The sequence below is a fragment of the Mus pahari genome, chromosome X, assembly GCF_900095145.1.
Source record: "Mus pahari chromosome X, PAHARI_EIJ_v1.1, whole genome shotgun sequence".
Classification (NCBI taxonomy): domain Eukaryota; kingdom Metazoa; phylum Chordata; class Mammalia; order Rodentia; family Muridae; genus Mus; species Mus pahari.
Window position 1 is genome coordinate 67,551,705 of NC_034613.1, and position 16,454 is coordinate 67,568,158.

A 16,454-nucleotide genomic window follows, 5' to 3' on the forward strand; every position below is an offset into this window, starting at 1 on the left:
CTCCCCCACCTCTCTCTCTCTCTCTCTCTCTCTCTCTCTCTCTCTATATATATATATATATATATATATATATATATATATTATATTGTTATATTTCAGTAAAAGTTTTTCATAGTGAATTAAACATGTATTCTCTATATTTTTTGTCAGTCACATAGTCTTTTATTAATTCTTCTACCCATTGATATGCAAAATTTTACCTTAGTGGCTTAAGTGTGAAAAAACAAAAGATAGGCATACACAGCTCCTTATTTTGAAGCTATGGAATTTGTTTAATGATAACTACACACCATCACCCACAAAATCTTGGGTATGGTTTGGCATAAAGGTAGCCATTTGTGTCAAATTATTTTCAAGATGGTCTAGACTGTTCATTTTATATTCTTCCTAGTGACTTATTTCAATATATTATTTTGCTTTGGCAAATGATTCTTTCTCACATACCCATCTAAGTTTTATTGAGGCTGGAGAGAGATCTCAGAGATTGAGTACGTGCTACTTTTGCAAGGGATCCACATTCAGTCTCCAGCACCCATATAGTGGCTAAAAACCATCTATAACTCCAGTTCCAGAGGAATCTGATGCCCTCTTTTGGCTTTCAGAGACTCCTGTACACACGGTGCAAACTGATTCATGTACACACTCACGGAGGCACATAAATAAAAAAGTAAATTTTTTAAAAGATGCTTCTTTTACATGGTGAGATATACATATATATTTTCAAGAATGCAATACAGAATTATAAAAAGTATAAGGAGTATATATTAATGTATATGCACCAACTCAAAAATCACCTTCTCTAGTCAGGAAAGACTTCCAGGGGAGGGGTGTGCAACAAAATCTTCAACCCAAAATTTGTCCTGACTACAAGATGTGCAAAGACAAAGATGGATTAGATACTGAGGAAAGAGCCAATCAGTGACTGCACAACTTGAGACTTAGCTTATGTGAGAGACCCCATCCATGGCACTATTAATGACGATTATGCTAACAAACAGGAACCCAGCATAACTGTCTACTGAGAGGCTTTATCCAGTAGCAGACAGCGGCAGAAGCAAAGATCCACAACCAAGTAATTGTTGGAGCTTGGATAGTCTTTTTGATCAGTGGGGGATAGAATTACGCAAGCTATGGGGAGTCAAGGACATCACAAGAAGACCTACAGAGTCAACTAATATGGGGCCATGAGGTCTCCAAAGCCTAGGCCATCAACCATGGGTCATAGAGGGGCTGGACCTAGGTCCCCCTACACATTTCTAGCAAATGTGGAGTTTGATGTTCATGTGAGACAACTACCAAATGGAGCAGGGGCTCAGTCTCTGTTCCTTGCCATTGGATATCTACTTCTCCCTACCTTGCCTGCATGGTTGGGCCTCAGTGGGAGATGTGCTTAGTCCTGCTTAGACTAGATGTCTTTCTTTTTTTTTAAAATATATATTTATTTTGTATACGTGAATACACTGTGACTGTCTTCAGTTACACCAGAAGAGGGCATCAGATCCCATTACAGATGGTTGAGAGCCACCTGTTCAATTCCCATGGTTGTTGGGAATTGAACTCAGGACCTCTGGAAGAACAGTCAGTGCTTTTAACCGCTGAGCCATCTCTCCAGCCCTGGACTAGATGTCTTATGTTAAGGTTGTTCAGAACTAGGGGGGAGGGCTTCATTTCTCTGAGAAGAGGAGGGGGCGGCAATGGGGGAAGGAGTTGTATGGTGGGACTGTGATCAGAGGAGGGAGAAGCCTGTGTTAAAGAAGTGAATAGAAATAAATTATTAGAAAAAAATCATAACATGCTTTTATAAATATCAGTTATTAAAAATAGTGAATCCTTTGTGTTATATATAAAACCTATCACCAATTTTTTAGTGTTAAAAATTGACATCTAATATCAACACTTTTTAAAAATATTATCATTAAAACCATGTTTTAATCTTGTACTTTAAAAGTAAAGAAACTGTGGTTCTTACCAACTGCTTTGAGTGTAGTGGGTTCTCAACTGCTCTGAGTGAGACAGGCCCAAAGTGGGATCCAGCTCAAGGGGAGGCCCCCAAACCTGACACTATTACTGAGGCTATGGAGCACTCAAAAAAGGGACCTATCATGACTGCCCTCTGAAAGACCCAACAAACAGCTCAAAGAGTCAGATGGAGTTATTTGCACCCAATGAAAGTACAGAAGCCGCTGACCCCTGTTGAATTAGGGAAGGCTCAAAGAAGCTGAGGGGAAGGTCCATCCTGTAGGAGGACCAGCAGTCTCAATTAACCTGGACCCCTGAGATCTTTCAGACAGTGGATCACCAAACAGGTAGCATACACCAGCTGATATGAGGCCCCCAAGACACATATAGTAGAGGACTGCTGGGCCTGTGTTCATTTAGAGATGATGCACCTGACCCTCAAGAGACTGGAGGTCCCAGGGAGTTTAGAGGTCAGGTGGGGGGGCATCCACGTGGAGACAGGGGGTTGGGAGGAGGTATGGGATATGGAGCAGTCGGAGGGTGGACAGGGGTGGAGGGGAATAAAATATAGATTGTAAATAAATAAATAAATGAATAAATTCTAAAAAGTAAAGAAATGATAACATTTGTACTCGAAGTCTATTTAAAACAAAAATATAAGCCAGAAACTAACTGTATCCTATTAAATGTATATAAAAAGCTAGCATTAAAAAACCCAAACAAAATAATGAATTATGATTATCCCCCAAAACTGAGATAAGAAACAAAATATTCAATACAACTTGAGACCAAGAAACGTTTAAAATTTTTATTTTTGCTTTTTGAATAAAGGAGCACCTTTAACAGTAGAAGATACTGCCGTGCTTCGAAGTTTAGCATTTTCACGAATAAAATTACGTCGAATTGGTGGCATGCAGTCTTGTATCTTGCTAGTAGCATCAATTTTGGCTGTTACATGTACCAGTGATTTCGGTGATGGAGCTAACCCGTTTATTTGATACAACCAATATATTTCATCTGTCTGAAAATTAAGAGAGAAAAATATTATAAGAAATATCCAGAGACTTAGAAAAATTAGTGAAATATTTATAATTTTTAATAGTTTGTATTTCTTGTATGTGATATGGAAAAGGCTTGTACTATTACCAATCTTTTATGTTCAAGATTTGAAATACCATGAAAATATACTACAGTCACAATGAGATTTCATATATTTCAATGAGGATTTCAATAATTTTACAATGAACTAGAGAGTATGGGTGCATATAATTTAAGAATGTTGTTCAGGCATTTGGGAGGCAGAGGCAGGAAGATTTCTGAGTTCGAGGCCAGCCTGGTCTACAGAGTGAGTTCTAGGATAGCCAGGGCTACACAGAGAAACCCTGTCTTGAAAAAACAAAACAAAACAAAAGAAAACACAAAAAACAATGCTGTTCAGGACATTTCTCCAAATAAAGTTAATAAGAAAAAAAGGTATTTTACAAAATAAAGGCTAAGCTTTGCAGTTTTACCTATAATTAATTTTCCCCATGCCAAACATAAATATGAACAATTACATGTTTTCAAAACTATTTTGCTGATATAATCTGATTTATATCTTCTATCATTCTTTCTTTTAAAATGTAATCAAACCCCAATAGAGACAGGGGGAGGGGGATTACATTTGAAATGTAAATAAATAAAATAATGAATAAAAATAAATGAAGAGGACAATTATTGGCTAACATTAAAAAACATAATCAAAACAGGATTCAAAATAGAATTATTAAATTTATTCTTAATATGTTTAGTATGTCTGTGTGTATGCATGCACCACACACATGCTTGTTAATGTGTGCTCATGTACTGTGTGTGAATGTGGAATTTTGAGCACAATGTATGAGAATCAGCTTTCTCCTATTACCATGTAGGTTCCAGGAAGGGACTGAACATAGGCCTCCATCAGTCTTAGTAGTAAGAAGGTTTACCCACTAAATCTTCTCAATGGACAAGAATAAATTAATAGGTCCATATCATTACTCATGGAATCAGTATTGATATTTAAAAAAACAACTAACCATAGTACTTCTCTGTATTATTTACTAAAATAGGCATTTTGAACATATGGTATTCTCATATTTTAATGGTGTCACTGTTTTTAATGAAATCAACCAAAGCTAATGACCTTATGCATGAATGACAGATGCTGATAAAGGCAACTGATAAGATAAAAAAACAATTGAGAATTATCCATTGACACATATGCTCTATGGTCATTTCATCTCCCCGGTGTTTTCATTTGAGTGAATGATATACTTTCCAATACCTAGTCTTTGAGATTTCCTCTCCAGAAATGTCAGTAGGTATTTCAATTGGTGTTGGATATTTAAGTGTGTCTGAGACCATTCCTCAGTCAATAACTGGAACAATGTCAAGTGGCACATAAAACCCTTACATTCCTGTCCACCTTGGGTATGAAAATATCAAGGAATGAATTGTATACTATTTCCAAGGGATTTCTTATGTAATTAATTTTCAGTTTCTCACTGTGGTAGATGATTCTATTGATTTCTTTTCCTTCTGTATTTCACATACTGCCTGCCTTCCTTGTACTTATTTCCTGGTAAATTGTAACAAATTGGCTATTTAAACTTAAATTTGTATTTAAGGATCTGCCTTTAATAAAATAAACACAAAAGATGATTTACAATGTCCTTTCTTATTGTTTAATGCTAATGAGATTTCTTCAGAAGTAATAAATAAAAGATTCTAGGTTTTATATATACATATAAAATATATACTTATATTCGATTGTTTCTACAGTTATAAAAGGAACCTATAGCTATAGTGACATATTTTATTTTGCAAGATATATAAATATAAACATTATTTTATCTCAATATGATAATAGAGCATCATATTACAATGTTCTACAATTCTGATAGTTATAAAGGTGTTTTGAGTGTGTGTAGTATGTGTTTGTGTGGTTATATTCATATGTGTGCAGGTACCTATGCATGTATGTGTGTGTATATATATATGGAAGCCAGAGGTTGGCATCAGGTGTCATCTTTGATTGACAGGGCTTATTTTTGAGACAGGGCTGCTCACTGAATCTGGAGTTCATTGATAAGACTAGGCAGGATGGCAAAAAAACTTCCAGTGGTCTTTTGTCTTTCACAATGGGGGTGCAGGTGTGTGCTACTATGCCTAAATTCTGAGCAAACTAGGGATTGGAACTCTGGTTCTCATGCTTGGACAACATGTCCTTTACCAACTGAGTCATGTGCCAACTCCAGTACTCACTCTTTTATAAACCAAGACATTTTTTGCAGTTACTCTGGAAAATTGTTTAGAAATTCTACTCTTCTGGAAGAGCACTACTTTTTATAAAATAAATGGAACAAGTAAATCTCCTTCTATCAAAGCTAATGCTTACTGGCTTGTTTCCTAATCAGAAAATAACAACTTTTAATCATTCTAAAGATGAGTTAGTTGAATGAAATTACAATGCATGAGAACATGAATTTTGATAAATGTCTAGGCAAGATCTATTAAAACTAAGTCATTGACTTTTCTGAGTGAAGTAGAATGAAGATCACATTGTTGTAACTGATTTAATGCTTAATCTAAATATTTTAAAATGACAATAGTGTAAATGATAATTTTGAGTTAGATTATGAGTTGTATTTTTAAACTGTCTTAACCTGTAACATGAATGTAAGTTTAGATGCTGTTGAGAGTAATTGGGATTTGGAGTCAGAGTGTATGAACTGTGATTTTTTTTTAAGATTAGCAATTTGATATATGCAATGGGTCTTATGAATCTCCAGGGTAACTACACTTACCATAACATGTCAATTTCAAAAGTTTATACAGTGTATTACTCTATTTGTATGTAGAGTTCTATTTCTAGGACTTGTTCAATGATAGAAAAGTACTGACTTTAGTAAGTCATTCTGTAAACTCAACACACACACACACACCATAACATATTCATATCTCCTCTCACAAATGAATAACTGTAAGAATACATTAGAAATACTAAATGTAGTATATGGCCTCTAATATGAATTTTCATGTTTAGTTATTTTGCTATACATTTTTAGGAGGTCATCACTGGAGGAAAATAAAGTCTTCACAGAACTGTATATTCTATATTTACAATTTTTTGCTAATTCTACACATATTTCTGAAAATTGAAAATAGAGATTCACTAAAGGAATGCTTGAAGGTGGGTTTCTCAGGTATTTATATATCTATAAACAAGATAAAAAATAACATGAAATTACATATTCTACTTCTGCTGTACATATTTGGAATTATACATAGTAAAAATTATATCAACAATATATATTTTTTCTTTTTTTCTTTTGTAAATTTCATCTCCCACTGCTGCTTAGGTTAACTTCTAGATTAGAATCCTCTAGTCATTGCTTCCTAAAGACTGAGATTATACATCATCATAGAACTTCTGGCAAAATCAAAAATTTTAAAACATGTTTCAGTGTCAATTTGTCTCCCATATAAACTTTTATTAATATAATCAACAATATATAATGAGGCAAAAAAGGCTTCATTTCTGATGTCCTCAGCTCTGAAAAATCTTCAACCAATGAAAAATAACAACAAATAAATTTTCATTTTTAATATTCATTAATATAATGACAATTTTTACACTAGTGGCAGTTGTTAATTGCTGCTTGGTTTTAAAGTCTAGGGACTTCTTTGGCAACAGATGCTGTAGGACTGTAGTATGACAACAAGAATTTTGTGTTTATACTACTAATGAAAGTAAATTGTGATAATAGTATCCTTTCAAATAATTTAGAAGCTGTATTTAGCACAAAATTTCTTACTTTAAAGTATGTACAAAATTCCAGTAAGATAAGTAAAGACACTTCTCTTACTAGATAAATTTTCATAACTATATTTACCTTAACTATTAATAAAACAATAACTTTAACAGTCTTAAATATAGAAATGGCTTAATTTACAATATATTGTTTTAATTAATTTTTTTACTATTTCACTTCAATATTTTGACAATATGCTTTAATTGATATTTTCAAAAGGTTTATTATAAACCTATATAAAGTTGAGTAATAGCATTTTCTTAAAGAAAGTGTTATTATACAAATCATTTATATATTTATACTCTTCCACATTTTTCAAACATAGAATATAAGTAATTCTTTAACTTCTCTTAGTTTTAACAAAGTATTTTGTTATATTCCATACTTGAGTTATTGGCTTTGAAAACTAAAACTGTGTGTTCTAAAACTTACCTGTATTACCAGTGTTGCTTGATATTTCTTACTGTACATTCGTGGTTTAAATCCTACAACGATGACAATTCCTTTTGTAAAAAATGGAGGGAGTTCTCCAAAATGAGGTTTTACATAAAATTCTCGATCACTGCCTGGCAGAAAACGGGCCACAAATGGGTCATAATACCTAGAAAAAAAATCATGAATACAATCTATCAAATCAGTCATTATCATTAAATTTGTGAGAAAATGATGACTATAACATAAATTTTACTTCAATAGACCTATACTTCAAAAATAATACTGAATATTTACAAAAATCTGTGGGGTAGCATTTTGAAAATTACCAAATAGCATATTTCCTACTTTTTTTCCCTGTTGCTCTTATGAAGCACCATGACCAAAATAACTTAGGAAGGAAAGGTTAATTTGGCATATATATTGCAATCATTGTCCATTGTTGAGGCAAGTCAGGGCAGGATCTTAATTAGGAGCAGAGACAGGGGCCAGAGGAACCCTACTTGATTGCTTTCCTTGGCCATACTTAGCTTGCTTATAGAATCCAGGACCACCAACCCAGTGATGGGTCACCCATAATGGCTTTGTCATATCAATTGTCCCTCAAGACAATGCCTAAAAGACATGCTCATGGGTCAGTCTAGTGGTGGGAGTTTCTCTGCTGACATTCTCTCCTTTTAGAGGTCTCTATAGTTTCTGTCTTGTTGACAAAAAAATAAATAGCATACTATCATTTTCCCCCTCAGGGTGCCAAAATAAAATCCTGACTTTTTTCATTTATATCCTATGTTCATATTGTGCTATGATAAATGCTGTCCATATAAAAATTGGTAGAATTCAGTATCCCAGAAGAAAACTTGGTCATTTGTAAATAAATTCATATGCAAAACAATTGGCCACTTAAGATACTATAAATCCTTTTGACTCTACTGCTGTTCCATTATACTATTTGTTTACCAGTAGTTTTCTACTTGCTACGTACTATAAAATTACTAGAGTCTCAATAAAGATTTATAGCCATGAAAATAGATTATTAAAGTATAAAGTGAAGTGACATTTATGCTTCAAGTTACTATTTCATGCCATTGTCCACTACAGTTAAGAAAAGAAATGTTGAGTAATTTCTTAGTTGAATGAAGCAGGGTAGAATTACACTACAAGAAAGTTCTAAGTTCAGAACTTAAAATTAAATGAATAGACATGCATGAAAAAGATCAAATATGGCTTCTAAAACAGGCACAACATTGCAACAAAGAAAAAGATATAGGGGAGATTTGTTATCAGGGAGATCCATTCAAGAAACATGTAATGAGTATCACAGTAGAAGATTAGAGAACAAGTTTTGTAGACATTGGTGGCCTAGAATTGAATTACAGCACTATCTAGGAGTTCAGGAAGTTTACTTAATCTTTTGTATCCCAGTTTTGTCATTTCTTAAATTAATAAATATTTAAAATATTTTATAAACAGTGATAGGAAATTATAAGTGATATAACAAATAAGTAGAGTAATACAAAGTGTCTAGAAGTATTACAACAGGAAAATTGATAGATATACACAGGAATCCATAAATCTCCCTTCTTCTGAGAGATATCAATTCAGAAAAATATATGGAAGAATTCTCTTTGTGAGGAACCTAGAAACACATTAAGAAGCTGAGCTTACGGGTGCATATTGCCACATTAGGCTACCAAATTCTTTTTAAAAGATTATCTTTTTTTTTTGAGGCAGGGTATCTTGTATCCTGGGCTGGTCCAAAACTTACAGCAAGGACTACTTTAAAACTTTGATCCTGCTGTCTTGTTCATTCAGAGAGCCAAGATTAAAAGAATGCAATTGTATGCCTAGTTTATGCAGTTTTAGGAATCAAATTTAGAGTTTCCTATGTGTTAGGCAAGCTTTCTGTCTACTGAGCTATACTCCTATCCTACAGACATTAAAAAAAAAATCAACAAACTAAAAATAAGCAAAAAAGGAAGTAGATAAACATCATAGCAGATGTCTCAGAAATTAATAGAAATACAATAGATTATTACATGTAGTTATATTTAAGAAGAGTTAAAAATTAAGAAGGAAATCCACAAATTCCTAGAAAAATAAAATCTATCAATAGACTGCTTCAATATGTCAGTAGAAATTATTTTCATAGTGATTTAAAAGTTTCCTGTGAAGAAAATTCCACTATCACATATTACCATGGATGAATGCTACCTGCTATTCAAAGAAGAGCTAGCATCAACAGTATTAATCCTTTTAAAAACTAACCCCAAGTAATTGTACATTATGTTCCACTTCTACAAAATATACAAGAACAAGTATAGAAGAAAAAATAAATATAAGGACAAACTGTGTTCAAAATTATCAGAAAAAAATAGATGTAAGTTAGGGCAAATATAAACGAAAGTAGACACATGAAAAATAATAAAATTATGAGTTAGCTTGTTGAAAAGTTCAACGAAGTCAACAGAAGTATAGCCAGATTACCTTAAAAAGAAAGATGTTAGCCGGGCATGGTGGCACACGCCTTTAATTCCAGCACTCAGGAGGCAGAGGCAGGCGGATTTCTGAGTTCGAAACCAGTCTGGTCTACAGAGTGAGTTCCTGGACAGCCTAAGTTCCTACACAGAGAAACCCTGTCTCAAAAAAAAAAAAAAAAAATCTTGATTGGTTACTGTGTGGGTTACTGTTACTCTTCCTCAAAAAAAAAAAAAAAAAAAAAAAGAAAGAAAAGAAAAGAAAGAAAGAAAGAAAGAAAAAAGAAAAAAGAAAAGATGTTTAAATTAACCAAAATTGAAGTGTAGAATATAAGAGGAACTTTAGAAATAAAAATGTTCACCAGAAATTAGAACAATTATAAGTCCAGACTAAGAGATAACAAGAGAGAGGGTCAAGTATCCAGAAATATATAATGTGTACAACTGATAAATTGAAAATCTTACTAGACTCTTACTACCAATGAGATTATATCCATCAGATTGGTTCACTAATGTATGCAATCGGCATTTAGAAATAGGTTTTTATTATTATATTTTATTTTGTGTGTATCTGTGTACATGTACATGTGTATGAATGTGAGTACATATATGTATATACATGTATGTATACATGTTTGCTAAGGAACATATGTGTATAACAATGGATATCTTGTGGGAGTCAGTTATTTTGTTCTACTAAGTGGGTCTCAGAGATTTGACTTATCAGGCCTGGATCCCTTACAATCTGACCCACCTTGCTAGTTGATGTAATATATTCTTTAAATATAGTTAACATAATAGAATACTCTCAAATTCTTCAACACTGATGAAGATAAATGAAATGAAAACTTTCTATCTTTTAAAATGAGGCCAGCGCCAGCCTGGTTTCATAAGCAGATAATTACTATATAAAAAAATAAAACTATGGGTGAGTTGTATCTTTGATATCATGCGATCAAAGTACTAATAAAAAAATAAGTAGCACATTTAAAGGATTATATATAGAAACCAAATGAGTTTTCCTCTGGAAAGAACACAAAATGAAAAAAAATCTACACAAGTAAACATCTATTCATGTACTGCTAGAACCTCCAGGGAATAAACCTGGGCTAGCTGGAGAACAGCTAGAGTAGTAGGTGGGTGATGAGAGAAATACAGTGGTCTTAGTTATGAAGAAACAAAGCAAAGTGGAAATTAGAACAGGGCAATTCAGAATCAATCGCAGAGTGCTCAACCACAATTAGAGGTTAGGCAGAGGCAAAGCCTCAAAAAATTCAGTGCTTCCATAACCGACAGTTTAGATAATGTTAACAGTTTTAATGGGAAGGGGGTAAGAGAGGAATGTGTAGAGGGAGAAAGGAAGCACTCTAGCACATAGCATATGACACTTGCACAAAGCTCAGGAAAAAAAAAATGCTTTTTGGCACTCTAGCCTAGTAATGGCAAGAAGTCCTCTTATACTTTGAGAGCCATCTTACACCTCTCTGAATGGCTAAGGACAATAGCACAAGTGACAACTCAATGCTGGTGAGAATGTGAAGCACTCTCATTGCTGGTGGGAGTGCAAACTTGTATAGCCTCTGTGGAAATCAATATGGCAGATCCTTAGAAAATTTGGAATCAATCTACCTCAAGATCTAGGTATACCACTTTGGGCATACTACAAAAGAAAGCTTCATCCTATTATAAGGACTCTTGCTTAAGCATGATTATTATGGTTTTATTCACAAGAGCCAGAAACCAGAAACATACTAGATGTCCCTCAACAGAAGAATGGTTAAAGAAAATGTAGTACATTTACACAATGAAGTATTACTCAGCTGTTAAAAAAATGACATCATGAAATTTTAGGCAAATGGATGGAACTAGAAAACCAAAACAAAACACATCACGAATAAGGTACCCCAATACCAGAAATAGATATATAGGTTGACACAGGTTTCGGTGTCTACATTTTTACCTTTAATTTTATTAATTAGAGTCTGCTCTCTCTTTTCATTAGTTTGGTTAAGAGTTTGTCAACTCTTTTTAATGAACTAACTTTGTTTTATTGGTTATTTGCATTCTTTTTATTTCCATTTTAATTCCTATGGTGATATCTACTATTTCTTTATTCATAGTCTTTTTATGAATTTTAAAAGCTAATATAAATGAAAATTTCCCCTAAATATTTCTCACCACATTTGTTGTTGGTATATAGAAGAGCTATTTTTATATTGATTTTGCATTCTGTTACTCTGCTGAAAGTAATTTTAATTTTTATACTTTTATGTTGCATTGTTTATGTCTTCACATGTGTAAGAACTGTCTCTAAACAGGAACAAATTGATTTCTTTCCTATTTGTTGTTCTTCTTTCTTTGTGTCTTTTCAAGAAAGACATCAAGGAATATACAAAATAAGAATGGAGAAGGGGGGCATACTTAACTTATGGTACTAGTGCAAATATTTTTGAGTCTTTCCCATTTGATATGATGCTGACAGTTTGTTTGCCATATATAGCCTTTTGTGTGCTGATGCATAGCCTTCCTATTATGTGGGGTTTTTTTTTAGGTCTTTTGATGACATGCTTTAGACTCTATATAAGGTATTTGTGTATATATGAAAATTTCATTTTATTTCTGCCCTTGAGTATACTATTTTTACATATTTCATTTATAAATTTGCATATCTTGAGCCATGCTTTCATCCTAGAATAAATCACAGTGTGTCTCAGAGGATGAGCTTTTTGATGTGTACTTGAATTTGCTTTGGAAATAACTATATTGATTTATTTTTCATCTATGTTCTTTCTTGTGTGTTCCTACCAGGCTTCACAAAGAAAGATGACAGAGATTTTTTCTTTCCATTCTAAGGAATGGTTTGAAACACGACCATGTTACTTCTTTAATGGTGTGATCAAATTCCACAGTGGCTCCTACTAGGGATTTTAACAGCTTCATAAAAGATATGTTTATTCACTTACTGGGACTCTAAACATTTTAATTTTTCTCATGTCAGCAACTTCTGTAAGGTATATGATACACTATAGCTGTATTGATCAACTTAGAAATTTAAGGACTTAAGAGAATACCACTTAGCAAATCAAAAGTATAGTCTGTTCCAGAATATTTTTTCTGATTCCTTATATTTGTTACGCATTTCTGGATGTGAAGGGGACCATGGGAAGTATAACTAATGGTCTATCTATTCAAAAGATAGCTATATAGAGAATGTGAAACCAAAAGCATCAAAGTTTGAGAATACAGTACAACACTAGCCATTAGATCAATGCTACAGAATAGACAGGGAGTAGGTATTTAGAGGAAAGAGATATATCAGGTCACCTGGCCAGACCAATGATGGGAACATACTTTTAAAGGATGGTTCTAGCTATGCTGTAAAAGACTACAAAGTGAAAACTTGATTGGTGGTAAACAGGTAAAACATCAAGGCTCCAGAATTATCAATTGGTTAGATCAAGGTGGCACTACTAGTAATGGTGAAAAATAACTGAGTTATGCATATATTTCATAGACTGTGTGGCCATTTTTTCTAATGGATCATAAGTGATATGAAGCAGAAAGAGAGAAACACAAATTTGTTGCAATGTTCTCTGTGGTATGTGCAAAACTAGAATTACCTTTCATTAAAACCAGTCTTCTTTGCTGGACAAATAATTTATATTTTGACATTTCATGTTAATAATTAACACTATATTAAACTATTTCTGTAATAGAAAATTGGATGTGTATGTTTGATGTTTGGGACAAGGTCAGGAATTGAATTAAGTTTGGATTCTTCAAAGGATAGATGATAAGGATAGAGCAGACTTGTAAATTACCTAGTAAAGGATGATAGACAAAGGGGTGAAGATCAGGTTCTGAGAAACAGCAATGTTTAAAGAATAGGTAAATGTGAAGGAGTCAATAAAGAAATGACCAGTAATACAGAAGCAAGTACAAAAAAAATGTGATCCTTTCAGGATGATGTTTGGACAGTGGTTTGAGATGGACATAGGACAATGAAGACAAGCAAAATTAACTTCTTGATCTAGAAAATTGTGAGCAGTGTTTAACAGTGATAACCCTGTGTACTTTAACTGAAGCATTAGGCAACACAAGATTTTCTTGCTACATGAAACAGTAACAGACTAGATACTGATGGGGTGATCTACAATGTATTTTATTTTTCTGTTTCTGTTTCTTTTTATCACTCTCAGTTTTGTGTGTGCGTGCGTGCGTGTGTGTGTGTGTGTGTGTGTGTGTGTGTGTGTGTGTGTGTTATATACATTAGGCCTGCATCCTATAGATTAATCTCACCTTGAACTCAGAGATATACCTGCCTCTGCCTCCTGAATGCTGGGATTAAAGCCATGTTCTACCCATTCCAATCTACATATATTTCATAATTATAAAAACAAAAAAATAGTGAAAAGACACTGTCCTGACATGACCAATACTAGGATTTAGGGAAGCAGGAAAATGATATGTAGAACTGACAATAGTGAAGAATCCTTTTGTATAGTACTCAAGCAACGTGCATGCAGTTTTCAAATACCTCTCAAGGGATATCTTTGCTACTGGAACTCATTTCAAATCTTATTTTCTTGCTCTCTGTTAGCAATGGCTTAATTATTTGGCTCATTCAAACCTGCAAAGTTCTAAATATACCTTCAATAAAATTATCACTACCTAGTTCCAATTGTCCATATTCAGATTGTGTGACTTATTGAGTTACATTCTTATGCATGAATACCTGCGTCTAAGCATTTACAGAGGGGGCACAAGTGATGAAACAAAATGAACACAAAGATCCTCTATTTCAATACTTACAGTTTTAGTGTGTGCTACAGTCCTTCAATCTTAACTACTAGTGAGTCTAATGCAAAAGGACTGCAAGCTCAAATCTTGACTACATAACTTAGAAAAACTGTCTCTAACCTCAACAGAGGAATGGATACAGAAAATGTGGTATATTTACACAATGGAGTACTACTCAGCTATTAAAAACAATAAATTTATGAAATTCTTAGGCAAATGGATGGATCTGGAGGATATCATCCTGAGTGAGGTAACCCAATCACAAAAGAACTCACATGATATATGCACTCACTAATAAGTGGATATTAGCCCAGAAATTTAGAATACCCAAGATACAATTTGCAAAACACATGAAACTCAAGAAGAAGGAAGACCAAAGTGTGGGTGCTTCGATTCTCCTTAAAATGGGGAACAAAATACCCATGGAAGGAGTTACAGAGAAAAAGTCTGGAGCTGAGATGGATGGAAGGACCATCCAGAGATTGTCCCACCCGGGGATCCATCCCATATACAGCCACCAAACTCAGATACTATTGCATATGCCAGCAAGATTTTGCTAACAGGGCCCTGATATAGCTATCTCTTGTGAGGCTATGCCAGTGCCTGGCAAATGCAGAAGTGGATGCTCACAGTCATCTATTGGATGGAACACAGGGCCCCCAATGGAGGAGCTAGAGAAAGTACTCAAGGAGCTGAAGGGGTCTGCAACCCTGTAGGAGGAACAACAATATGAACTAACCAGTACCCCCAGAGCTTGCTTCTCTAGCTGCATTATGTAGCAGAAAATGGCCTAGTTGGCTATCATTGGGAGGAGAGGCCCTTGGTCTGGCGAAGATTCCCAGTACAGGGGAATGCCAGGGTCAGGAAGCAGGAGTGGTTGGGTTGGGGAGCAGGGTGGGGGAGGATATAGGGGACCTTTGGGATAGCATTTGAAATGTAAATGAAGAAAATATCTAATAAAAAAAGAAAAAGAAAAAAGAAAAAGAAAAGAAAAAGAAAAAGAAAAGAATCCAGGGATGTATTTCAGGGGTACAGTACTTAACTGGTATGTCTGAGGCTCAAGGTTCAGTTTCTATCAGTGCGAAAAAATCCTGTTCCTGTATATGGCATTTCTTAGTGATACTTATTTTGCCTATACTCAACAAAGTTAATGTCGGCTATGTTTTAGAAAAGAATAGAAGTGTTTAATAGTTTTCTAAGAGATTTAATAGTTAAATTATATCTGAAACATTTACCATGTATATTACAGTAATAAAATTTGGAATTGCCCAAATCAGAGGCTTGTAGGACATCAAAGAGAAATATGGACATGAAAAAAGTATTTCTCTGATGGGATGTATTCAGAAAGTAGTTGGGAGGAACTGAAGCATATTAATTAAAGAGGCACCTTACTTACTAAGCACTGCTAAATCTGGTTACATTATTCAGTATAAAATATTAAAAAATATATAAGTATGTATGTGTTTTTATGTGTATAGGTACATATGTATTTATGTAAATTAGTGATACAAATCTTGTAGTATCATTAGCATTGAATAATCATATATTATAAATAGGTAATAGGTATGTAACACATATTCAGTATTGCTGTTTCTGTGGTTTTAGGGAAAACAAACTAAAGTGACTACACTGATTAGCAATAATCACTTAAGTACATTCATGTTCTCCTATATTTGATATAGTGTTACTATTTATTGGAAGTAAGTTCTTTTCCTTTCTTTTCCTTGATAATAATATCATTAAAAATGCTAGATAAGTGTATGTGGGAAAATATGCTTTCTCCTATATTTCTTAAAGGAATGCAGAAGCCCATTCAGGTCAACAATAATTGTATTCAGAAAATTGAAAGAGTTTCTCAGATAAGTAATGACACTAAAGCAGAGATATCTATAAGATTTTTTTAAAGGGGGAAATTGCTATCAAATTGTAGTGGTCTTTTCAGATTTTAAAAATA

The 16,454-nt window shown here is 33.7% G+C and overlaps 1 protein-coding gene across 1 annotated transcript in view; it reads right to left on the reverse strand.

The window, feature by feature from the left end:
- Positions 1-2,753: 2,753 nt before the first annotated feature.
- Cfap47 (cilia and flagella associated protein 47) overlaps positions 2,754-16,454 on the reverse strand; it is a 210,187-nt gene continuing 196,486 nt past the window's right edge. Inside the window, exons 64-65 of the mRNA XM_021188546.2 lie at positions 7,227-7,395; positions 2,754-2,980 (exon numbers count right to left, since the gene is read on the reverse strand). Coding sequence (XP_021044205.2) covers positions 2,768-2,980; positions 7,227-7,395 — 382 coding nt within the window. The 3' untranslated portion in view covers positions 2,754-2,767. The remainder of the gene's footprint in view (positions 2,981-7,226; positions 7,396-16,454) is intronic.